The sequence below is a fragment of the Zalophus californianus genome, chromosome 1 (assembly GCF_009762305.2).
Source record: "Zalophus californianus isolate mZalCal1 chromosome 1, mZalCal1.pri.v2, whole genome shotgun sequence".
NCBI lineage: Eukaryota > Metazoa > Chordata > Mammalia > Carnivora > Otariidae > Zalophus > Zalophus californianus.
Window position 1 is genome coordinate 120,331,494 of NC_045595.1, and position 26,712 is coordinate 120,358,205.

Here is a 26,712-nt window from a genome sequence, read left to right on the forward strand (position 1 = left end):
CTCAGCAAAGCATCCAACTCAATTTCTGCTTAGGTCATGATCTCATGGTTGTGAGATCGAGCCCCATGTCAGGCTCCCTGCTGGGCATGGATCCTGCTTAAAGATTCTCTCTCCCTCTCCCTCTTCCCCTTTGAAAAAATAAAAGACAGAGAAACAGTCCACTGCCCCTCAATGAATTTGTATAGCCATCAATGGAATATTATTTGACCATAAAAAGTAATGAAGAACTGATAGATGCTACTGCATGAATGTCTCTTGAATACAATAGTCTAAACAAAAAAAGCAAGACACAACAGGCTATGTTTTATATAAAGTATTCAGAATAGGCAAATCCATACAGATAGTGCCAAGGGACATGGGAAATATAGAGTCACTTTTTTTTTAATTTTATTTTATGGTTATAGCGTTTCTGGGATGATGAAATGTTCTAAAATAGTGGTGATGGTACAGCTTAATGAATACATTAAAACCCACTAAACTGTATACCTTAAAAATGTGCATGTAAAAATGTGAATACAGTTGACCTTTGAACAGCACAGGTTTGAACTGCACAGGTCCACTTATATGTCAATTTTTTTGATAAATACAGTACTATAAATGTATTTGCCTTATGATTTTCTTAATGTTTTCTCTAGCTTTATTGAAAGAATGCAGGGTTTAAATATATAAAGTATGTATTAATCAGCTGTTTTAAGTTGTCAGTAAGGCTTTTGACCAACAGTAGACTATTAGTAGTTAAGTTTTGGGGGAGTCATACACAGATTTTTCTACTGTACAGAGGTCAGAGCCCCTAACTCCCACACTGTTCACAGGCCAACTATATATTATAAAATTGGAAAAAAATATATAGGGAAGAGTTATGAAAGATTGAATTATAAGGAACCCAGACTAGCAGACAAAATAGAGAGAAATAGTCTCATTTTATACAATTTAATCTCAGAACACCAGGCAAAATTAATGAACAGAGACAAAGATCTAGCCACACTTTGTTAAAGTTGTTTTTTCATTTGTTAGTTTTTATTTTAAAATGAAGGGGAGGGTGAACCTTAAAGAACTGCAAATAAAAATAAAGGGAGTGGAAATCAGCTTGTCATCAGACTTTCCTTCTGCAGCATTTAGTAATGGAAGGTAATAGACCAATATGTACAGAATTGCAATGGAGGAAGTTTATAATTCAAAACAGCTTATCCAGCTGGGCTATGATTCAGTGTTCATAAGAACAAAAGAACAATATGCCTCAGTTATACAAAGGCAGACACATACCGCCACCATCAACAAAAAATGCATACTTACTTACCAAATAATGAGAATCAAGAATTCAAGATTGGAACTATGAAATAATGAAACAAATGACATTTATATAGTTGCTGCTATTGTTTTAAAACAAGATGTTAAAATTAATTCTTATAAAATAAGATTCCTATGGTAGGAAAAGTTAATATTCTGGATCAAATACCTAAGATCACTTCAAAAACAGGAGGCTATATAAGAAAGCGAATTAAATGCCTTACTGTGTAAATCATGGATTCAGGAGACATTTTTTTCTTCACATTCATAGAAAATATATATTTCAGAACATTGGAAAGAAATGTGATCAATGCAAAAAGAAAAAGCATGACAAAATGCTAAACACATATATCATAATTACCAATAGATTTAGTCTTTTATTGAAAGGTAGAAATTACCATGCTGGATGAAAAACAAAATCAAACTATTAGTTTTTAGCGACACCTGGGTGGCTCAGTCGGTTAAGAGGCTACCTTCGGCTCAGGTCATGATCCCAGGCTCCTTGCTCAGCGGGGAACCTGCTTCTCCCTCTGCCTGCCACTCCCCCTGTTTGTGCTCTCTCTCTGACAAATAAATAAAATCTTAAAAAAAAAAAAACTAGTTTTTAAAAGAAACAAAGCTAGGCAAAATGATACCAGTTTAAATTCAAAAGGTGGTAAAGCACTAATAGACAAAAATTAGTTTAAAAATATAAGGTGGCCATATTTTTAAAACAAGACAGAGTTCAAGGCAAGGGCTTTAATTTGGTGGAGAAAAAAGGTATTTTATATTGGTAAAGACGTAATCCATACTGAACATTTAATAGCCATGAGCCTATTTGTCCTGATTGTGTAGAATTAAAATACGGAAAAGAAAATATGGCCTTGGTATCAGATCTGGATTCAAGGGAAACAAGTAAATAAACATACAATGTAAAGAATAAAGAGAGGACAGAAATGGATTTGGGAAGAAGTAGAGGCGAGATGCTGACCCAGAAATGGCAGTAATGACGATGGAGATTCAGGGAAAATTTGGGATACACAACAGTTTTTGTCCCTGTGTTAGCTACTGTGCAGAGATTACAAAACAAGTCAGAAGTCAGCCCACAGGTAAGTTGTGTGTGTGTTTGTGTGTGTCTGTGTCCGCCTACTGTATTTCAATACCAGTTTTCCACAATCACCACCATTCCCTTTTGTCTTATATGGGGCTACTTAGGGTCATTTACCTTACGTCTCTGGCTTCTGTACGCATTTCAGTTTGTGACCCCTGGAATAAGATAAGGGGAATGGCTAAGGAAGAATGACTAAGAAAGTCATGAGGCTGAGCAATAAGAGAATAATTGTTCAAAAAATAAGAATTGCATACACTTAAAAATGGTTAAGATGGAAGAATTTTAATATTTTTATCACGTTAAAGTGTAAGTTTAGAAACCTAAAGAGATAGCAACAATTATGAATCTACTGAAGCATTTAAATCTGTTTGTCTTAAGGGGATTGTATTTATTCATCTGCATTCAGTTTGGTTCATATTATAAAAAGTAATGGCTTATTGAGACATTGATACATGACTATGTAAAAATATCCCTTTGCCTTCAGAGCAAAGAAGTCAACTTTAATTAAAATTCTGTCTCATTTCCTCTTTTTTCAGTCTTAAAATTTTTGTTGTTGCTCTAGTTTATGTTCATATCACCTTCCTTTTATGTCACCCTGTTTGGAAAATTTTAGTTTTTGGTTTGATACCTGCTTTCTGAGTGCCACAAAATATTACTTCTGTATTTTACCCTTATAGGAACATAATGTTCAGTTAGCTAACTAGCATGAGTAATCAATCCATCCCTGAGAATCAGTAACCATATATAACAAACCAGAGTAATTGCTATCTTTATACAAGACAAGCATTTGGTTGTAAGGCTGACAACACCACAAGTTTCTCTTTTTGTATTTGTTTAATAGTACACCAGCTGATATTTTAAGAAATGTTTTCTTTTTCCCCATCAAAATAAGTTGTAAATGAAAACCTTTAAGATTTCATTTATCAAATGGATCCAGAATTCCTACCAAAACACCAAACCTTAGAACCCAGGAAGTAAGCTTCACAACCCAGCCAAATTTGTTGCTGTGAAAGTTACATTTATTTGTTAGGCCCTTAAGTCCTATTCAGAGCCTGTTTACTTCCAATAAACTGTTTAATTGACTGTTTACTATTTAATTTGTATGTGTAGACAGATTAACAATGATTCAGTGTAAACCCTCTCAATGATATAAATGAGAGGGGGGAAAAACTGCAAAACTAAAAAAGTGTGGTTGTCAGAAAGGCACATGTCCTGACAACTTGGTGAAGAGATTTTTCTTAAGCCAGACGGAAAATTGGAGATGTGTGAAATCGCAAGTGCTTACCCTGCTGAATGTGCTTACCAGGGAATAGGATTCCTGGGGTTCTCAACAGTCAGAATATGGTGATAGGTTGTCAATGGCATTTTCAGGCTGTCAGCCTGATTGTCAGGGTAGAACTAATGGGTAAGTGGTATATAGCATTAGTGTGTATGATTTGTTTTAATGTCTCTTGCAATATCTCAGGTAATAGAGGAGCCTCTAATGTAAGCAAAAGATTACTTTTCATATGTGAAAGGGCAACATTTTAGAACTGTAAACTATCCCATGATTTAAATGGGTTTTTTCCAAATTGTGTTTGCATTAGGTCGAACTTCATGAAGTTGCCAAGATTTGACTGGTTTTGACCTACCAAAAAAAAAAAAAGGCAATTCACATGGTTCAACCTAATACATCAGCTATTCTAAACCTACATAGTATTGTTCCAAACCGGGAATGTGTTTTTCAAGGGAAACTGTTTCCAGGTGAGTAATAAACATGCCTTGTGTCCCTTTTGCCAGGCCCTGTTCTCACATGGATGATAATTTTCTCTCTTTATCCTCCCAAGTCTTACACATAATGGAATTTCCTAGAGCTTCACCATAGGCCATCTCCCGCACACCTTGCAGGAAATCTCATCCATCCTGATAGCCTGAAATGTGCTGACAACTCCCAAATATATCTCTGTCCCAGACCTGTGCTCTGAACACTAACCTTGTTTATCTAACAGCTTCCTTAACTCCCAAAGTGGATGTCATGTAGGCATCTCAGATTTATCTAACCAGAGCACAATTCCTGATGACCTTCTCTCAACCCTCTCTGTTTTTGGTCCAACCTCCTCCATCTAGAGAAGGACACCCTCACCCAACCAAGTGGTCTAGGAGAACCCTGGAAGTCATCTTTCCTTTCTGTTACCTATGGTCGGTCCAGTCTCTCTCTTAGTAAGAATGTCCAGAATGTGTCTGCTCCTTTTCTACCTACATCAGTACAGCTGTGATCTCCTTTCACGTAGATTGTTGTAATAACCATTCAATTTGTCCTTAGGCTTATACTCTGGACTCCCTATAATCCATTTTGTAAATATCAGCTTCTTAAATTGTTCTACATTTTAGGAAAATGCAGCCTCCTTGCTACCTACAAGGCCCTATATGATTTGGTCCCTACCTACTTAAGCTGGACAGCTCTTTCCCTTTTGTTTACTGATTTCTTTCAGTTCCTCGCAGTCACAAAGCTCTTCCCTGCCCTTGAGCCTTCATGTTATTCCCTCTGTTTGGAATACTGCTTCCCTCTTTAACTCTTATTTATCCTTCAGCCCTCAGTCTACGTGATCCTCACTCAGAGAGGCCTTGCCTGATCCCCTCTCCAATAGGAAGTAGGCCCCCATGAATCTTTCATATAGCACAATATGTTTTATTCATTGCACTTAACACAATTTGCAATGAGATATTTGCATGTATATTTATTTGGTTGGTGTAAACTCCATGAGGCAGGGCCCTTGTCTACTGTGCTCACCACTGTGAGGGCCCAGAACATAGTAGATGGTACCTGCTTAAAGTGAAAAACAGTCTATCTTGGATGTTTGTACTTGAAGAAGACTAGATTGTTCAGAAGAGGTTGTGATATGACAGTCCTCTAAAAGTATGGTACATAGTACATGGAATATGGGCTGCTCCCAAATCTCATCTTTACTTCATGTGAGTTAACACAACTATTTGAGGCCCTAAATTATAAGCTTTGAAAGCAGATACTTTGTCTCTTTTGTTCACTACTGTATCCCCAACACCTAGAAAAGTGCTTGGTAAATAGTAGATGCTTAATAAATATTTGTTGAATGAATGAACTTCTGTTTCCTCCTTTGCAAAGTTCTTGTCTCATGACAAGGGGTACAATTAAAAAACAAACATAGTTAAGTGCCTAGTACATAGCAGGTACTCCATAAAAGCCAGAAATCCTAACATCTTCAAAATATAATTCTGATTTTTTTTTTTTTTACACCACTGATTCTCTAAAGCTCTGGGCTCCCACAAAGATTGAGAATGAGGGGCAGTGAGATGGGTGCATTAACCTTTGAGGTTCTTTTCAAACTACCTAAACTTCACTCGCCTCACCTCCACTGCCTACTGCAGAGTGGCTATTCTTGAACATATTCTCTTCCTCGGGTGTGCAAAAGCAAAGGTTAAGAAACACCCGGTTCTAGGCAGAACTAGGCAGAACCAGTGTCACTGAAATATCTGATAAATGACGGCTGTATGTCAGAAAGCTGTTAATGTTGTTAGTCAAAAGTGTGTGTGTGTATGTGTGTGTGTGTGTGTGTGTGTAAATGGAACTGCAATGATTCTATGGCAGTGCTACTGTCTTTCTCTTGGTGAGAAATACCAGAATGTGTGCTTGGTAGAGTGTTCCTCTGGATCTATTACCTTGGATTAAATTCTAAAGACAGTTGCTAGTCCATAATTTTTTCTTAGAAAGGGGGAAAAGGAGGGAAGAGAGTAGATTTCTTCCTTTCTGAAATCATGTATGAACCTTACTTCAAGCTCCTTTTTCAAGGGACCTATTTATACTTCCAATGACCGATCGGAAGAGACTCAGGTATGCCACATTTACCTTTGTTTTATCACAGTTTAAGCATTTGTGAGCTCTGCAATCATTTTTATGTCAGTTAATTAGGCATGAAATCCAGGCAAGAGAGAGGGATGAGGGTTAGAATCACCCCAGGATGTCCACAAATCCCAGAAATTGGAGCAGTGGGAATTCATCAACCAATAGAGCCACACATCCCAGCCAGACCCCTAGCTACAGAGATGCAACTAAGACAATCAGGATAGATGAAAGTGCCTCTTAAAGCCCTGTACTGGTCTATAATTGTAAAATGTTTACAAGCATTTGGATTATTTATGCAATTGAAATATTTAGGCAATTCAAAGTGCCCTACTTCTGTGGAGCATATATTTTCATAAGTTGCTGTTTCTAGCATAAAGCTGTTCTTTCTATAGTCTATGGAGGCTGTTCAAATTTGAATATTTTAAATGTCAACATAGAATAACATTAAGGTTTATGGCCTGGCTTTAAGAAGATCCACAGTGCAAAATCTGAATTTACACATCTTTGGGACACCCTGGGAATGTCACTAATCAGATGAATCCATTAGAAGTAAAACTACTTCTGGTAGAGCTATATCAAGAGAAGTTAATTGAACACACCCTTACGATTCCCTGGAGTTGTAACAAGTTGTAGCATTTGTCATTTTCTTGCTGCCGCTCTACAGTGCTCCCGGATTTGAACAACTAAATCCTTTCATTTCCTTCCACTTTAGGATTTCTCAGTCTTTCCTTGCTGGTCTGCACACCTGCCCACCCATGGGTTTCAAGGTTAAACTGACCTTGTCCTGTCCCCAGCCCCCACCCCCAGGTTCCAGTAGTTGGGTGCCTCCTGGATTCCCTCTAGCACTTTCTCTTTCCCTGTGACTGACCACCTAACCTCATTGGCCTTCCTGAGTTACTTCTTTTCTTCCTTTCCTGCTGTTCACAAACATCTTTGATAACTTTCCTGCAGCCTCAGGCAGCACAATGAGCCATTCTGTTGTCGGAACTAATATTTTCAAGATATATTCATTCAGCAAATCTACTCCTCCACTTGTGCTTTAATCTTTCAAGTCTAACAGGTTACTAGGTCATACCTCTCACAATAAGCATTACACATATAACCCCCATCTTCGTTTCATAAGTGTATCTGTAAAGGGAAAAATGATAAATTTTAATCTATAATGTTTTTCAGGACAGTAGTTTGGAAGCACTTCCTAATTAAGAAACTAAAAGAAAGCACATGGTATTGTAATCCCTCTAAACTGACCTCGTTTTAGAGTAAGTTAAGATTTTTTTTTTTATCTGCAACACACCTTCACCTCTGATTTGGAGTTGGCAAGTAACCAATCATGCTGATAGATTCAATATTTTAAAATCAATTTACATGTGAAAATAAGTTCTTGTTTTAAAGAAATTAAATGACAGCATTAGACTCCTTCAAATGAGCTCATTGTTATTTTACGTTAAGATGTTAGGGAGACAGGGAACTGTAAGAAGCCTGTGGTTAGGAATGGAACCTTGTATAATGCAGACCAATATCACTGTTCATACTTGGAGTTGTAGCAAATATAAAATGTGAATTTGATGTGACATAAATTGTCTTTTTAAAAATATCTTGGTTTTCATCTGTTATTTTTCTCTGTAACCTCTGAGATTATCGTACTAGCTATTACTTGCTATTAAAATGAGTAGGTGATACTGTTTTTCTAATTTTTTAAAAAATTAAACTTCCAAGTGAGTATATCTGGCCATCAGTCATAGGATAAGTCATCTTTCTGATTTTGGAAGAGGTAGATAAGCAAATGCCCCTTGTAATTAATATGGCAGCTATAGCCATGAAAGCAATTTCTAGTCCACCACTATAATTATTTAGATTAGCTATTTGATTTCCATTAATCAAAAGAAGAAAACTAAGTAACTGCAATATGCAACCAACTCTCTGCCTCTGACTTTAAAAATGTGTATTCTGAGTCTCCACTGACTTTTCTCATGTCACAAGTCTGAGCCTCTGTGTGAAAAACAGAGTCCAGGGCTGTATGTAAATGAGATTTTCCACCCATAGGGGATCAGCTCTGTAAGATTAAGTATTTAAACAGCTACAAAGGATTTATTAAAGAGAAAAGTGCATCTATTACTGATTAGGATATTTTGAGAGAAAGGCACATTAAACAGCAATTTTTAAATAATCAAATTAGTGAATCACAGTATCAAATGACTTTACTGCTGAAAAGAATCTTAAAGATCAAGACTAACCCTCCTTTTTTACCAATAAAGCCAAGAGCTTTTCCTGGGACCACCTGGAACATCTCAGCTTTTTGAAAGGACTTCAGTTCCACTGAACTTCAAGGTCACTAAAGACAGTATGTAATTGTTTATGGTGTTTGCACAGTGCCAGGAACATATTAAACATTCAAAGTATAAGTGTGTGATGAATTAATAAGTAACTTTATGAACAAACACGATCACCTCTCTGTTGCACAGGGATTTATGTTACACAAATCATACTCAAGACTGGCTTTATCTATTTTCAGAAAGTTTGCATTAAAGTAGCCAAAACTGGTAATAATCTCTCTCTCTTTCTGTCTCTCTCTGTCTCTCTCTCTCTCTCACCCACACATACGTACATACACACCATAAGATATAGTTATTGATCTTTAAATACTTCTTGCCAGCCTCCATATATTCAGATGAACCAGGGATATAAATGTCCATACACACCCTTCTTGCCAATGGCCAGATGGGTAAATCACCAGCTAGAGTACAAACGTCTAGGAAATTCGGTACCCTGAACCTCTGTATCCCTATAGGTCTTTTGTCTTCATTTTTGGAGCTGGTGGTATCTGGATCCCTGTGTCCTTGATACCCCAGACATTTTTTTTCAGCTATACATTTTAATTTTTTATCATCTGCCACATCTCCAAACAAGCATGTCTTGGGGTAGATTGATTTTTAGCAAGGCATTGATTCGTGTGAGTTGAGCCATCTAAAAAGGCCATAGCAAATCTAGGACAACCTGAGAAGTAAAATAAATGATAGTGATGGACTATATAACCCATGGAATAAAATAAATACCTATGAATCCATACTGCTACAAATAAATAATTTGCATATATAAGTAAATGAGAGAAAAGGGATAGCTCTTTCTTACAGTAGAATTCCAATTAATGAATGTACAAAGAATAATGGAAGTAGAAAAATCACCATTTGACAAAAACCCTGTTAACTGTTGCAGATAAGAATAATCAATGGATGTGAAAATTAGTGGCCAAAAACATGTTGAGAAATAGGATATTTGCAGTCTTAGTATATCTACCCACAAGATACTTTTTAAAAAAATTGGAGGAGACTGGCGTGCCTGGGTGGCTCAGTTGGTTAAGTGTCCAGCTCTTGATTTTGGCTCAGTTCATGATCTCAGGGTCATGAGATTGAGCCCTGCATCAGGCTCTGCACTGGAAGTGGATCCTACATGGGATTCTCTCTTTCCCTCTCCCCCTGTCCTCACCGCCCCCCACTCATGTGCATGCACATGCTCTCTCTCTCTCTCTCTCAAAAGTAAATAAATAAATAAATAAATAAATAAATAAATAAACAAACAAACAAACAAACAAATAAAGGAGGAGACTAAGCAGACATGACAGCTAAATGCAGTGTGAGACCCTGGATAGAATTCAGGACCAGAAAAAGGAAATGGAATAATTGGAAAAAATTTGAATAAGGACTATACATCAGTTAATAGTAACATATCAAAGTTAATCTCCTGGTTTTGATGATTGTGCATCAGTTGTAAGTAAGATGTTAACATTTGGGGAAACTAGGTAAACTAGGTAAAGGGTATATGGGAACTCTGCTTTTTTTCAATGTCTTTATAAGTCTAAAATTATTTCAAATTAAAATTTAAAAATATTTTTTAAAATAAATAAAAAGGCCATAACCCTTTCTGACATTTGAATGGCCCTTTATAAAAGAAGCCTAAGGAATAGAGAAGTTTTTTGATCTACACTTGACATAGGAAATACATGCCAGCCATTTCAGTGATTTGCCTAAGGCTGCCCATTATGGAGCCAGGTTTCTGTTAGATCTCGTTTTTCTCGCTATAGCCCCTCTGTTCTCATAACCGCTTCACAAAGAAGATGGAGAAGGCATTATTATTCCCACTTAATAGACTTGGAAACAGCAAGAGGAAAAGATTTGCTGCTTAGTGAGTGGTAGAGTTATAACTCAAGTTCAAGTCTTCCTACTCTTAATCCAGTTTCTTTTCATTCATATTCCATAAATATAGCTATTTCTCTCTTACTCTCATTCGACAAACATTTGTTTAGAATCTTCTAGTCAAAACCCTGTACTGAGCACTATGCATACAAAAGTGGAAATGACTTTTGGGGGACCGACTTCAATGAGGTGGTTATGAAGAAGCAATAGAAGTTAACCAGGGGGAAAGGGCTAGAAATATCATTCTAAGCAGGAACTGTAGTAACTCAGCCTCTAAAGATGGCAGCAAGTACAACAAAATTGGCCTTGAACCCCAGCATCCTCGAGGTCCCATTTATTACTTTTCTGTAAACTTTTAGTGCCCGTGCACCAGTGAAAGGCCACTTACAGACTATTGAAAAGTATACTTCAGTTTCTTCATATTGACTTTGCTCTGGGGATTGTTTTAGAATCTACTTACATCCTACTTCACTGGCAAGCCTAAATTTATCTTGCTGCCTGAATATCCCTGTAGTCCAGCTGGTTATCCTCATCAATTCCTCTGTGTGGTGGCATCAATCAGATCTTACTAAAGTTATAATGGTTCTGGTAGGAGAAGAACCAGCCATCAGCTAGACAACTGAAGTCAAGAGAAGATGCACCTACCTGGCTTTGGAACTCATCATAAGCTGTCCTGACACCAGGGCAGAGGAAGGCAACTGACCAGAGAATAAGTCAGGCTTCCAATCCTCCCACACTATTCCTGGGTTGAAAATGCATAGGCTGGCAGCAGGAGAGTCTTCAGTTCTGGTAGCCTTGCTCTAAATTGTGTGTGTTGGGTGGGGCGGGGGGAGGGGGAGTGCACATGTGCGTGCACATGTGTGGTCTTAACTGCTTTAAAATCCTTAATCTGCTTAAACTGTATGGATTATTTAAGTGGAACATCTCTCCTGTATTTATCTGATCTGACCAAAGATTATACAGTTCAAAGGACCTGATTTTGCCTTCCTTCATTGGTTTCACACATATGTTCTCATTAGCCTCTGCAGGGGATGAGTTCAACATCATGATGATTTAAGGTGTTAACATTTATGTTTTATTCACCACAATTCTGCAAATAACAGTGGCCAAGGTCAGGGAGAATAAGACCAGAGGATTAATCTCTGAATGGTGGATAGTCTTGAATCTTTGGCTTTGGAGTGCCATTGTTTTGATAGCATACAGGATATTTGCATCTGTATTTCAGCAAGATTTAATAGTAGTACAGTTCCTGATACACAATTAGTGCCAATGAACTCTTTGCTTGTACAAGAGCCCTCTTCAGCCTAACCCAGAGCGGAGGGAAAACAGTACTGCTTATATGGTTTACTTAGGTATGATTTTTGTTGTTGTTGTTCTGAGCCTGCCTTCAGGTATGTGAGTAATAGACTTTTGGGATCACAGTTTTGTTATAAGTTTATTCATTGCAAGATTAGCCACTGAGTTGCAACACATTTAAGTCTTGAAGAGTCCAAAGAACAAAGTAGAAGTACAGGGGTGGCAATTTCAGCATGTTAAACTATTCATTGGCCCAGATTAAAAATTTTGTGGGCCTCTACTTAATGACTGAGGAATTTGCCCAGATATTCTGTTTAATAAACTTAAAGTCCCAACTGTCTCAGCTTCCAAGTGTATCATTAACTGTATTAGTATAAAAACTTTAAGCCATGTTAGCCTTACAAATTTGATTGATGTGTTAGGGTGGAGGAGGGGTGAGTAATACCTGTATTATCTGACTAATGTTTGTCTTTAAATAGTGTGTTATCTTTCAACCAAAATTACTTGATCTACATTAACCCTCTAACACATATTCTACTGATGTCCTAATTTCATAAGACATTAGAGTGATTTCTGTTGCATAAATGATAGCTTTCATTGCTTATAAAATGTGCTTAGACACACTCAATAATGTCTTCTTCAAACTTATATTGCATTGATTACATCTGGCAGTCCCATATGGTGAAACTTAGTTACAACCCTTCCAATTAAATTATGGTTGGAAGCCCACTTCTGGGGTGCAGCTCAGTGATCTACTAAATTCCTCAATGACATTCAGAACATGAAATAACTTTGAGAGAATAAATTTAACAGTACAAGTGGGAGCAGACAAGAAAGTTTTCAATCTGTATTAATTTATTTTTCAAAATTCATTACTTGCACAGTTTACTTTCCAAGCTAATTCTAACCAAAGATGAGTAACGCTGCTTTGGCAAGAGTATGTGCATAAGATATTTCCATATGTTTAAGCAGAAATACCAAGTTCAGTGCTTATATACAAGTAAGCGCAGTGAAAAATGCTCTGAAGGCAGGTTCTCTAGCACCTGCTCCCTGGCTTGTTCTCAGCTAATGACCCTGCATCCTATTTCATGGAGAAAAGGGAACCCATTAAAAATCTTCCACAGTCTCCTGCTACCACAGCTCCCCACCCAAAAGCATTGGTACGCACATACTTTGCCTTTTGCCTTGTGTCTGTAGATGAATTATCTGTGCTTCTATGCAAGGCCACCCCCTACCTCGACACAGGTGCTCATCCTCTCTCCCCTTCCACAGTGCCCTCTCCTGAATCATCAATCCCCCCTCTCTTGGAGCATTGCTACTAGGAGACGAGCATCCTGTTTTCTTTAGTACCTCAAACAAACAAGCAAACAAAGTAGACCCTCTTCTGACTAGTGTCCATCCGGTTACTGGTAGATTTCTCTGTTCTTCAAAGGGGCTGTCTTTGCTCAGGTCCTAGATCCTCTCTTCCCATTCCTCCATAGCCACCCACTCTCCTCCTTGCCCTCTCCATTCCACCTGGGTTGGCTTCTTGCTGATCTTGGGACCAAACAGACACACTCCTTCCTCAGGCATATGCTCTTGCTAAACCCTGGCCTCTGGCTCTAGTTATCAGGACCTTGAAGGGGCCCTTCACCTATTCAGTGAAGACTTCCTCATCTTTTTATTACGAAATAAAATAAGATGAAAATAGGGAGGCAAACCATAAGAGATGCTGAACTCTAGGAAACAAACTGAGGGTTGCTGGAGGGGAGATGGGGGGAGGGATAATTAATTCTGTGATGGGCATTAAGGAGGAACTTGATGTAATGAGCACTGGGTATTATATGCAACTGATGAATCACTAAATTCTACCTCTGAAACTAAAAAAAAAAAAAAAAAATCTGCAATAGGCCTCATCACCCTCTCACTCCCTTATCCTGTTTTGCTGAGTTGTCCCCACCCCTCCACCCCAGGATATTTATCACATTCTAAAATATTATATAACTTATTATATTTTCTAAATAAACTCCACTACAGGGATTTTTGAGGATTTGAGTGTTAACAGACTAAGTTGGCATAGGTCTCCTTTACAAACAAATCCAATGACCCACGACAAGGTAGGGCTGTTGAGGGAAAGCCGCCTAGGCTTTGATACCAGCCCCGAGTCTCTACTCACTATAAACAGAGTGTCTTAGGCTACCTACCCTCTCCAAGTTTCAGTTTGCTCTTCTGTGAGTGAAGATATTATACATAAGTCATTCATTCAGCAAATATTGAGGGCAGACAGACCAAGCAATGTGCTAAATAAACATAGGAGCCCAACACACATTGTAAAGGAGTAAAGGAGCTGGCTTGTGAAGTGCCTCATTTTAATTAGCTCACCGCATATCCTCGTTGGTATCTTACCAACTTGGTTTTCACACTTGGGTATGTCAAACAGTCCCCTGAAATACCTTTTAAACACACTGGGGCCCATGTCTAGAATTTCTGATCCAAGAGGTTGGTGATGTGGCCCCTACCCTGCATCTTCCTCCTCTCCTGGGAAATTCTGATGGGGAAGTCCCCAGACCACACACTGGGAAGTGCTGATTTAGAGAAATAGTTTTATTAGCTCCCTTTTTAATATTAGGTTATAAAAACATTTTAGAGTCGTGTCATTCTGAATAAATTATGCTTCCCCAGAAGCCATTTAGTCTGGGACTTTTGCCTCACATTAATGATATTAATGATCCTTAGAGGCTACACACAGGCTATCTAATCCTACGAGATTCTCAGTAACTCGCCCCTCTGAGGACATCTTTTGTTGCCTAGTAGAGTAGCTTCATTGCAAAAAAATACTTGAGGAGTTTTAAAATGCCATCCATGTTCATTACTAAAAAGTGAGGAACATCAAAGAGAAGCACAACCCAAAAAAGAAAATTGAAAAGGGAGCCTTCCTACCATAAACACTGCAGAGAGCCATCAACAGACAATGCTAACTACTGCCATTATTAAGCCATGCAGATTCAAATATGAATATAATTTCATTTCATTAACATCATTACGTTAAGGCAAGTAATTTTGAAATATGACATGTTCTGTGATAAGGTCATAAACCCACAGAACTATTCCTTAGTAAGTAATCACAAGGTAAGTTAGGTTTTATTCAATTCAGAATTATTGAAGCCTGGAAAATCTGACCTGTGGGTTAAAAAACAAAAGCACACCAATAACAATTTATTGTTTGTCTTTTAAACTACAGTCATATCACCGGTTAGTTGTGTCCCAGGAGAAATTTGTTTTACTGTACAATTGAGTTTTCCAGACAAATGAAATGTATCTTGGTAAATATCCCAATATTTTATTTCTGATGGCTTATGGTAGTTTATCAGACATATATCAGACATCCCATATGAAGGGATGTACTGAACAGGGTAAGAATTATTTTTGAGATGGCTGAAAGGCATCCTCATGAATATCTTACACTGGGTGCTGCAGTAATACCATGATTCTCATAGGTAATGTGCCTGTAGTAAATCGTCCTTGGCCTTCAGTCTTTATGTCAGACCTGCATAGTTTTTCTTTGACTGTAGAACAATATTTTTTTGCGGCTTCTTCCTAAAGTCATTGTGCCTGTCTCCAGCAGCCTTTCTCTCTATTTTTTCTTCTTTTTTAATTTTATTTATTTATTCATGAGAGACAGAGAGAGGGGCAGAGGGAGAAGCAGGCCCCACCCCCCGAGGAGCAGGGAGCCCAATGCAGGACTAGATCCCAGGACCCTGGGATTATGACCTGAGCCGAAGGCAGATGCTTAACCGACTGAGCTACCCAGATGCCCTCTATTTTTTTTTTATTTTAATTGCTAAAGATGGGGAACCAAACCAAAACAAACATTTATGTTAGGATTGCATATAGAATAAAAGTAAGCTTTCAAGAGTAGGGACCAAAGTATACCCTTCTGAGTCAAGTATACAAGCTTCAAAAAAAATGTGTCTTTTTATGGATTTTTATTTTTGACTATTTTTGAAAACTTAAAGATTTTGTTTGTTCTAGTTTTCCGTTGCATTCTGGATTAGAGAGATCATCTGATGTTGTGAGCTTTGTGTGAGATAGAACCATAACACTAATCCTAGAGATTACTGGAGTGTTCTAGGATTTCTAAGAGGTTACTGCTTTTTTGCCCCATCCATTTTTTCTCCAAGTCAGATGGCCTTAGGGTCATTCTTAAATATTAAGAGTTAAGGCCTTAATATTACTTTTATCAATGTGGTATGTAACTAATGGTACCTCAGTGTAGTTTTACTTTTAAGTGATAATTATCAAAAAGTTTGACCACATTTTTATGTGTTTAAGAGCTTTTTGGTGAAAGATCTATTCATGTCCTTTGCTTAATTTCCATAGGACTTTTGTTAGTTTTATTGACTTATAGTGGTCTTGTATAAAGTAGGAAAATTATCGTTTTATCTGTAATTTAAGATTTTTTAGTTTGCCACTTGCCTTTGACTTTGCTCATGTTCTTGCCGTAAAGATTTTTAATTTTTGCCTATAGTCATATTAATCTTTTCTTTAATGGCTCCCAGTCTTTGTCACACTTAGGCCTTTTCTAATTCAACACTGTGTGTGTGTAATACTTCTTTAAATATTTAAACAGTACATATACATATATACATTACATATGTAGATGTAACATATACACACATAGGTATGTATATATACATGTTTTATGTATGGAAAATATATGTGTATGTGTGTATACTTATATATAAATATATTTGTAAGTTCCCAGGATTTCTCCTTGGAATTCCAAAGCTTCGATTTTTACTTTTAAAGTTTGACCCATCTGGTATTTATTTCGATTTAAAGTACAAAGCACTTATCTTCTTTATTTTTTAATATGTAGATATTCTGTTCTTCCAACACCAGTTAGCACTTACTGGATGATCTCCTACTCCAATGATTGGACATGCCAAGTTTTATTATATACTAAATTATATTTCTCACCACCCTCTTCTAAATATTATAGTTTTTAAATGCATTTTAGTATCTCAGCACTGTTATTTTTTCCCCAGAATTTTTTTTTTTTGCTATTCTTGCTTAATTTTTTTCTGTGTGAACTTTAGAATGGCTTGTCTAATTTTTAAAGGTTGCTATTTTTATTGAAATTGCACTAAATGTATAGAGTAATATCTTTATGATCTTGAATATTCCTATCTAAGAATAAAGTGTCCATTTCCATTTATCCTAGTCATTTCCCCTTTGTCTCATTATACCATATATGATTTTTAAAGTTTGTTTGTTTCAACCAGCATCAAATAAAGGCCAGGCATTGAAATCTATTGATATGTCTCTCAAGTCTCTTTGAAGCCACTGGCTTCCTGCTTCCCCAGCTCTCACTGCCCTTTATTCCTGCATTTTATTTGTTGAAACTGAATCAGTTGTACTGTGGAGTTTCCCATGGCCTGGATCTTGCTCACTATAACACTATGGTGTTGTTTAACTTGTTCATCTGTCCTTATTTTAGAAAGAGTGTTCCATAAAAGATGAAGCATTCTAGTCTTTTTTTGTGTCTATTTTTTAACAGCATTTCAATTTTTCTTTTGTATACTTCTTCCTTATTTCTTTCTAAGTATATTCCTAGGGTTTTTAATGCGGCAACTTCAATGGAGGGCAGTTAGGCAATATTTATCAAAATTACAAGTAAGTACTTGTGCCTTTTGACCTAGCAATTTAACTTCGAGGAAATTATCCTGCAGAGATAATTGCACATCTGTGAAATGATATATTTCTGAAATTAGTCATTACCTCATTATTTGTAATAGCAAAAGATTGCAATAATCTAAATTCCCATTGGTAGGAGACTAATTGCGTAAATTACAGTGTATCCATACAGTAAAATGCTGTGAAGCTGCTAAAAATATAAATAAATAAAATAAAATGAGGAAGCTCTTTGTGTGTGATAGCAAATAGTTTTTAAGATATGTTGCTACATGAAAAAAATGAGGCTGCAAAACAGCGTGTATAGGATGTATATTATGTTATTATTTCTAGAAGAAAGAAAAGGGGAACTATATATACTGTATATACATAAGATATCTCTGGATGATAACATTGGTTGGCTCCACCAAGAGAAATTGGCTAACTAGGGGATAGGAGATAGAGGTCTTCACTATAGGCCTTTTCATAACTTTTGAATTTTGTTGTCTGTGAATGTTTTACCAATTTAGCTTTTTTTTTTATTAAAAAAGTTGAAGTATTGTAATGTACTATATAGCAAGTTAAGATCCTAATTAATATATTTTATTTAAAGCCTGTTGTAGTATTATTTGGCAAATGTAAGGTCAATACGTTAAAGGGAGTGAGACTTCATCTAAACATTATGAGCTCTCTTGCCAGCATGGGAGCCAGTCAAATACTGAGATGTCCCACATACACATACACACACAAACACAAAACTGACATACACACAAGGAATTTGAGCAGAGTCAGCCTGGTGAAGGGAATTCCTGCATTCAGTATGAGAAGCGTATCAAGTGACCTCTAAATCCCATCCAACTAGGACAGCAAGTCATAGTAAAAATAGCATGGGGGGGCGGTACCTGGGTGGCTCAGTTGTATAAGCAATGGACTTTTGATTTCCACCCAGGCCATGATCTCAGGATCCCAAGATCAAGACCCACATTTAGCTCTGACTCAGGGCAGAGTCTGCTTGTCCTTCTCCCTCCCCCTCTGCCCCTCCCTCCCACTGCTCTCTCTCTCTCTCTCTCTCTCTCAAATAAATAAATAAAATCTTTAAAAAAAGTCGCATGGGATTTGAAGCCCTCAGATAAAAGCTCAGATCCCCTTTTTACTCCTTAGTAAGCTGTGTGAACATGGTAACATTTCTTAAACTCACTAAGTTTCAGTTTCTTAATCTGCAAAATGGGGTTACCTTTCAGCTTGTTATGAGGATTAACAATAACTTGTTATTATGTATAAATGATTAGTTCATTATATGATTTTAGCTCTAGAAGTCCCTGAATTAATTGGTCTCTGGAGAGAAAACTGAGGTAAGAGGAGCTATTTTATAGGAAGAATTTCTCTTTTCATTTTGAAATTTAGATATTCCTAGCATATTCTTGAATTTTATTAACAATTCCCTAGTCTTCAAGCTCCCAGACTCTCACATGTAGACTCTCAAGCAGTACCAGAAATGAGAAAATAATAACAGCATATCCTGTCCTATTTGGGTAGCCTCTCTTGAGCTTAACTCAAGTTGAGCTTTGACTCTCATTGCTTTTTTTACTGGAAACTATACCTGTATATTTAAAAGACAGATCTATAGATGTGTTTCAATGTAAAATCTATGAGGCTCGTATCAACCTGATGCCCATCATTCAGTCATTCTCTGCAGGGCCAATTATCTGTATGTATTTTTAAAAAAGCCAACTTGAGAGAACTATTTCATTTTATTCTAATTTACTTATAGACAAGTCATTTGCAAGAAAGACCCTGACACATATCTTGGAGTCCTAAAAATATTCTCTGAAATTTCTCTGACACACCTAGCTTTGACTTTCAATAATGCTTAAGACATGTAAGAAGCGGCCCCCCAAGTGAAAAGCCCACATCCTTGCCTGCATTTTACCATGAGGCTTCTGCGATCTTTCAGTGGTTAACTAAGGAGAGCAACACACTCTCACGGGGTGCCAGGGTAGAGAGCGCTAGTGCTCAACATAAGATCCATAAAATATCCCTCCCATTTTACCCACCCAATGACGGGAAAAGCCTCCCGCTGCTGTGTAAGGAGCTTGATAAGGGACAATTTCCTGTCAGTGAGGATTGTTAAACTTAGAAGAGGTTCAGAAGAAAATAATTATACCCAGGTCTCTCCAGATCTCTGAAAATGAGAGGGGTTGATTATTAGTTAGATTGCTTGAAACTGCTTTTTGGAGAAGTACACCATCTCCCCAAGTTTCCTTTTCTTTCTCTCTTTTTTTTTTTCCTATCTGACGTTAATACTGACTTGTTTCCTTAATTCATCTTTCTACACACTTTCTAACGCTGTTACTATATTGTAAATGTGGTTCTGAAAATTACAGAGAAATGTAACCAGAATATTTTCATGGAGCCTTTTTATATCCACTTAATGTTTTACCTGTTTGCCCACACTCTGCAATAAAAATTACAAGTTGCCTTTTCAGACACTGACAGTGATGAACAGGAAGAGGAAACCAAATTTTTTTTTAGAAATTCCCCTATTACAATGTGTGTGGCAGGTTTATAAATAGACTTAACAGGTGGATATTTTCAGGTAACATTAATACATTAGTCAATATCAAGGTAATTTTGTATTTTTTGTTTATAGGAGTATTAAAAAACAAAGCAGTAAAATTATTTTTTGACACATTCTTTCTCACTTTCATTTTCTCCATAGTAGTCCTGCAAAAGACTGTCTAAAAAATAATGTAGGTAACTTAATTTCCCCAGGGTACAGTAAGTAAGCCACAAGTATTTTTTTGTTTTTTTCTTTTAAAGAAAGAGCCACCGAAATTAGGTTGGTGTTTTGTGTCAGAGAGTTCTCTCCATCAGTTTCTAGCATTTCTAGCACAAAGTGAAAAGAATTCTAAGAAAATCATAATAAATTTTTCCAGATTTCTAAACTAGTACGCATTTTAAAAATGTGAGATATGATGCCTTTTCAAAACACTGAAATAACTGTATTAAATAAAAGGTAGCAAAACAGCATACAAAAATTCTAATCTTCAGCCTGATGCACAGTAAATTCTCACTAAATGGTTGAAGCATATGAACATGCCAATATTTGACCACTTTGAATTATAAAAATGGCAATTTCACAAAATTCAGCCTAATGTTAATATATATAATAATTATATAATCATCTTGGTGTCAGAAACCTGAGTCTAGGGGCACCTGGGTGGGTCGGCCGGTTAAGCATCTGCCTTTGGCTCAGGTCATGATCCCAGGGACCTGGCTTGGAGCCCCATGCTGGGCTCTGCTCTCAGGGGCGAGTCTGCTTCTCCCTCTACCCCTTCCACTGCTCATGCTCTCTCACTCTCTCTCTGTCTCAAAGAAATAAAATCTTTTAAAAAAAAAAGAAGAAGAGAAAAAGAAAAAGAAACCCATGAGCCTACACCATTTTACTAAAAGAACACTTGGGTCTTGGGAATATTAGAGTTATTAGCCAAGATAAGAAAATAGCTTTTTGTGGTCTCAACAGACACTGAGGCAAAGTGAAACTACACATTTCACCTCAGGAGAGTTTAGGGATGTCCTCAAACCCTCACACAGAATCTTATAAAATAAAGCAAGAGGTTAAAGCTAAAAGAGAAAAATAACAACAGCTGTGAGCGCTCTTAAAGCTAAGACAGTGCAGAGGGACGGAGCATTCAAAAAAGAAAGACAAGAAAAACTATAAATATAACCCAAATATAATTTAATACAAAAATAAATGCCTTGTATCTGGGCTATTTTGGTGCATATGGCCAACAGCCCTAACTACTACTGTCCTTTGTTAGGGTGTCATCACATTACCATACTGTATTTACAGTTCTGACTGTGCATTATCAGGACAGGTTAAAACTGGCTTTGAACGCTCTGAAAGTCTTTCTGTGAGAGTTTTTTAAAATAATTTCTCTGGATATTTTACCTCCTTTCCCAGCCCTTCAGGATATACTCAAGCATTAGCGAATGATTGGAGGGTAAGTTAGGCTAATACTCCCTCCATTAACAAAGTAATTGAGAAGCAACCTTATATCCAAGTACTTTCAGATTTTCAGGGACATAGCCAGCTTTTAAAAACTTTATTACACAAGCAATATTTTAATATTGAGAAATTAGAAATTCCAATACTTTTAAAGCTCTGAATAAAAAGCTGGAGATCTCTTTAAAGAATATATATACCTAATACATGAAGGAAAATAGCACAAAAGCATATCTCTTGCATCATCCTGTTATCCTCTGCATCCCTAGCACCTAGTACAGGACCTGGTATGTAGTTAGTTGTCAAGAATAAGTAGTTATTGGGCGCCTGGATGGCTCAGTTGGTTAAGCAACTGCCTTCGGCTCAGGTCATGATCCCGGAGTCCCAGGATCGAGTCCTGCATCGGGCTCCCTGCTCAGCAGGGAGTCTGCATCTCCCTCTGACCCTCCCCCCTCTCATGTGCTCTCTCTCTCTCTCTCTCATTCTCTCTCTCAAATAAAATAAATAAAATCTTTAAAAAAAAAAGAAGTAGTTATTGAATGAATGAATGAGTGAGTGAATTAATCTAGGTATTGTGTTCACATTTAAAGTTTATATATTTTTTAGCATCTATAGTAGCTCATTAAACATCTTTTGTGTACAAAGAGTTGTTCAGTACAGATGACTCAGTTTCCTCACCTATAAAATGAGGGTCTGGTCAAGGTGTTTCCAGCAGAAACATTCTGCAGCCTCTTAAACAGCTAGGGTAAGAGCAATCAGCAGGGATTTCTTAAAGCATTAATGGGTAAGCTAAGACCATTAATGCCTGGCTTCTTCCAAAATGGCCTTGAGCCACACATGACCTTGACTGATGATGACTTTTTAACCCATCTCTCTGAAACTACTCCCAGAATCTTGCCTTGAGGCTTGTGTATCACTTGTTTAGCTCTCCTGACAGTACTCCAAAGGAAGTCATTCATTGGCAAGGACAAAGGCTCTCTGCTTGTGCCAAACCGAATTATTCATTACCACTTTATGGAAAAGCCCAAGTCACGTTTCCAGGAGGGCTGGGATCTGCCAGCTCACTGATGCTTGTTGGCATCGCCTTTATTTTCCCCGTAGTCACCTGCTTTAATCAAAAGCCTTCGGAATTCCAAATGGAGCCTCTTTATCAATTGAGATCTCTTGAAGAAAAGGAGTATGTTTATAAATAAAACATCTTATGTAAGGAGACATGTTTTATAGAGTTCATGCTACTAATTTTTCTGTTTTCATTTTAAACACTTGTATTAGGTCAAGAACCTATGGTTTTTTCTGTTTTTGTTTTGAACACTTGTATTTGGTCAAGAACCAATGTTATGAAGAGTAGATCTATTTGGCCTACTTCTAACTCTGCATGGTCAAATATGGTAACCACGAGCCATATATGGCTATTGAAATTAATTAAAATTAAATAAAATTAAAATACTTGTTTTTCAGTTGTATTGGCCACACTACAAATACCCAATAGCCACAAGTGGCAAATGGCTACCTTATTGGACAAGTACACATATGTAATATTTATGTCATTGCAGAAAGTTCTGTTGGACTGCATTTTTCTAACTTTTTAAAGGACACAGAATAATTGAGTATTTTGGTTTTTGATTTTAGAAATTTGTTACAGCCTAACATGGGAAAATGTTTGACTAGAGACTTACTTATTCATCATCTATTTATTAAGTCAAACAATTTCCCAAGAGTTTATCTTTGTTGTGAAATGTTCTTGAAAGTTTATAACCCTTATCTCCTACTAGTTAGAGGATGTTTGGTGCCAAAAAATCACCAAAGCTCCTTGGAAGCCTTGGGTATCAGCAAAGAAAGGAACTGTTGTGAGTCACGGTCCATCTTCATTCCAATTAGCCTCCCTCTTGTTGCTGAGGAATTCAGACTTAATATATTTATATTTACCAAAGCACTTTAAAAATTCTGGGACATTTTAGCACATCTTCCCTTGGTTGTTTCTCAACATTTCCAGGACTGTTTAGTCCCTAAACGAGCAGACCACCATAGTCTCTTCCAGGCCTAATCTTCCTCTTGGATGCATGCAAAATACCCAAGAATTTTAGACCTCTAGCACCGCCAGCTCGGTGCTAGCTGCTATGTGATCAGTAGTTCCAAGCCACAGAGTTCTACTAAATCATTGTGGGACACCAGTGGTATAGTACTAATTCAACCAACAATTAAGGAAAGTTCAGTGATTAAGAAAAGACTAATATTCCAAAAGACTGGAATATTAAGAAACCTTCCTTTTTTACAGTTGCATCACTTACAGATAATTATCGGATTATCCCATGAAAATAAACATTTTTTGAAAGAAAACATTTTGAAAGAAAAATTTCTAACTCTAAGGATTTTTAAAATTAGTTAAAGGATAATTATTTTTAAAAGGTTATAATCTTGACTCTCAAACAAATGTAAAATGAACAGATATCAAAGATTTTATTTAGCTCATTAACTAATGATAGAATCAGTAAGCTGTTACAACCAATTCATTAAAGAATCCAAAAAGCAGATGAATATATAAACTCATGAGGAATACTGAAACACATATGCTTAACAGATGCAGAACTGGGCAATATCCACAGGGCAATAATCAATTGCATTCAATCATACATGTACACTGTGCATTTATACAGAAGAATCATTTGCATCACTATCAATTATCTTCAACTTAGAGAACTATGAAGTTGTTCAAAGACAACGAAGGGCCCAAAACTCATAGTCAGATACTCCGGAAGGTTATGTTCTAGGTTATGTTTCATTGAAGACACCCAGTAATCATCTTGGGGCATTTTCAAGTCTTTCGTAATTCTTTCTGGTAAATTATATATCTGTAACTTATTCTCTCCATAGTTCTGTCCCTTTGATTTACCTGGCCATTTACTCCTTGTTTAAGAGATACCTGATAAACTTTCCTTTTTGCTTGATTCAACAGAACAGGAAAAAGAACATAAAGATGTGTTTTTTTGCAAAGTGTAAGAGAGTATGGAAAGAATCACAGTGAGCTAGATAGCTGGGGGGAGAAGCAAAAGAAAGAGGAAAAGATGGACGAATCATAATTTCATAGATATCGTGATTACAGAATTAAACCTCCTTCACTCCTTTATCTCCTTGATTCTGGTCTCTTGGTTTTAAAATACATCTCAATTTACGTAGCATCTTCTTTTTAGGGAGAAAGAACATTTTAAGGAGAAAAATGTACAGTTCTTTTTAAAATATAGCACAATGGAGTATCTTTATTTATATGCTAGCTTATTATGCCCTTAATAACTAAGATTTTAAGTCTGAGCCTTCTTTTCATCCTTCTGAATCACTTCTGGCCATTGTTTATTAGCACATGACATGATACTTTTCATAATGCATTTTCTGATCAAAACTTTTAGCACCTTTGTGATTGAAAATATAATCTTAAGGCATTTCAAAGACTACTGGTGTATTCTCTCCATTTCCATTTGATTATTTGACTACGCCACCTGCACACCCCTCCACACATTTATACAGCTAATTTGAAAGTTATCAGGAAGCTATTGACAGCCTAGCACCTGAGCAATAGTTCTTCACAAAATATGCATTGATCATTCACCTTTCCTCACTTTGAAAGCACTATGATTCATATTGAGAGATTTGGCAAATTCATCTGCCTCTAATTGTGTTGCTTGGCATCCAACAGACAGTTGTTTTGTATATATCCCAAGGACAAGAGATATATCTCCTTGCACAAATTCATATACATACATGGATCTTATATTCGGGGATCCTTTGTAAAATACTCAGTTGTTGTGTTACAAGAAAATCAGTTGGTTCATTTCTCAAGTGATAAATGTTGCATCACTTACAGTAAACTTACATCCTCCCCTCTGTTCACTGGGTCCATAGCCCTTTTTCTTTTCAGTGCTGCCATACAATACAGTGCTATCGAGGACAATTCTGGGTCCAAGTTTAAGCAAAAATTTGACTGTGGGAGGCAGCACCAATGAAAATAAGTCGACTGAGGAAACAAGGATAAACAAGTAGCCTAAAGTTTACACTTATCCAGGCTATGACGCTTACACAGGAAATGATCACAGTGGCACAGCTGCATCTCTGAGGACTGACTGGTTTCTTTGGACTTTGATCATAAGATTTATTCTAATTTCTGAAAAGTTAAAATTGGGGGTGGGGAGGTACACTACACATGTTGCAGTTGAGGAACTATGCTAAATTACAGCTTGCTAAAATACAGGTTGTTTCACAAGGTCATGACTCCTTTTTTTTTTTCTTTAAAGATTTTATTTATTTATTTGAGAGAGTGAGAGAGCATGAGCAGGGGGAGGGGCAGAGGGAGAAGCAGGCTCCCCACTGAGCAAAAAGCCTGATGTGGGGCTCCATCCCAGGACCCTGGGATCATGACCTGAGCCAAAAGCAGACACTTAACTGACTGAGCCACCCGGGCATCCTGGTCATGACTCCTTTTTTGTGTGTGACAAATTCTTTGACAAATTTTCCAGCTTCACTGCTGCTGATCTAGATCAACCCTTTCTCTTAGTAAATCAGAGAACAAACATCTGGAGACCAGCTTGTTCCAAATTTCACCAAGTGAACTGGTACTAACCAAACTTAGAGAAGTGGCTTGTAAACACTCAGTGCCAACCCATGGGGGGGTGGGGCGGGGGGGAGAAAAAAGAAAAAGTAGTGAAACCATGAATTCAAACATATCCACTTTGAAGAACTGTCTTCTTTTCATGATGAAATGTTCATTTTTTATGTGAATGTAAGAGGCATTCTTTTTGTTAAACTTGCCCCCATTCCAATGTATTTACTTAATAAAATAAAAATTTAGCAACCTTATATTGGTTCCCTCAATTAAAAAAATAACTACATGCAAAAATCTGAGAATTAATACACCAGAGTGATTCAAGATAGTGTTCTTTGCTTTAGGCATTTTTTTCCTTATTTTGTATGGCTGTTTTGTTGTTGTTGTTGTTTGAGAAAGGATCTTCCTCAGCCACTTTTTTTTCACCTTCTAAAGAATACCTTCCTTTTTTACTTAGCTCACAATTATGAAACCATCTTTTTTACATTTCAAATAATTGGACTATCCAAAAAAAAGCAACAAGTTGCATTTATGAATATCAATCTTTCTATAAATAAGATTAACTACTAAGAAAGCTTTTTTTAAAAATCTTCCTTATTGTGCCAGCTTTCCACTCTGTGATCACTCACACCTCAATTATAAGATTTAGTTCCCTGGCCTGTTTGAATGAAGTGTTTGCCAAAGCAGGATACGCACATACACATGCCCAAAACCTATCCTACCATGTAAAGGAGAGATGCA

At 36.9% G+C, this 26,712-nt stretch overlaps 1 protein-coding gene across 2 annotated transcripts in view; it reads left to right on the forward strand.

Moving 5' to 3' along the window:
- SERPINI1 (serpin family I member 1) overlaps nucleotides 1-26,712 on the forward strand; it is a 69,216-nt gene that overhangs the window by 10,652 nt on the left and 31,852 nt on the right. Inside the window, exon 2 of one of the 2 annotated variants that reach the window (XM_027587670.2) lies at nucleotides 3,964-4,120. The exons of the other annotated variant lie outside the window; for it this stretch is intronic. Within the exon in view, the coding sequence (XP_027443471.1) occupies nucleotides 4,033-4,120 (88 nt within the window). The 5' untranslated portion in view covers nucleotides 3,964-4,032. The remainder of the gene's footprint in view (nucleotides 1-3,963; nucleotides 4,121-26,712) is intronic. 2 annotated transcript variants of the gene reach the window in all.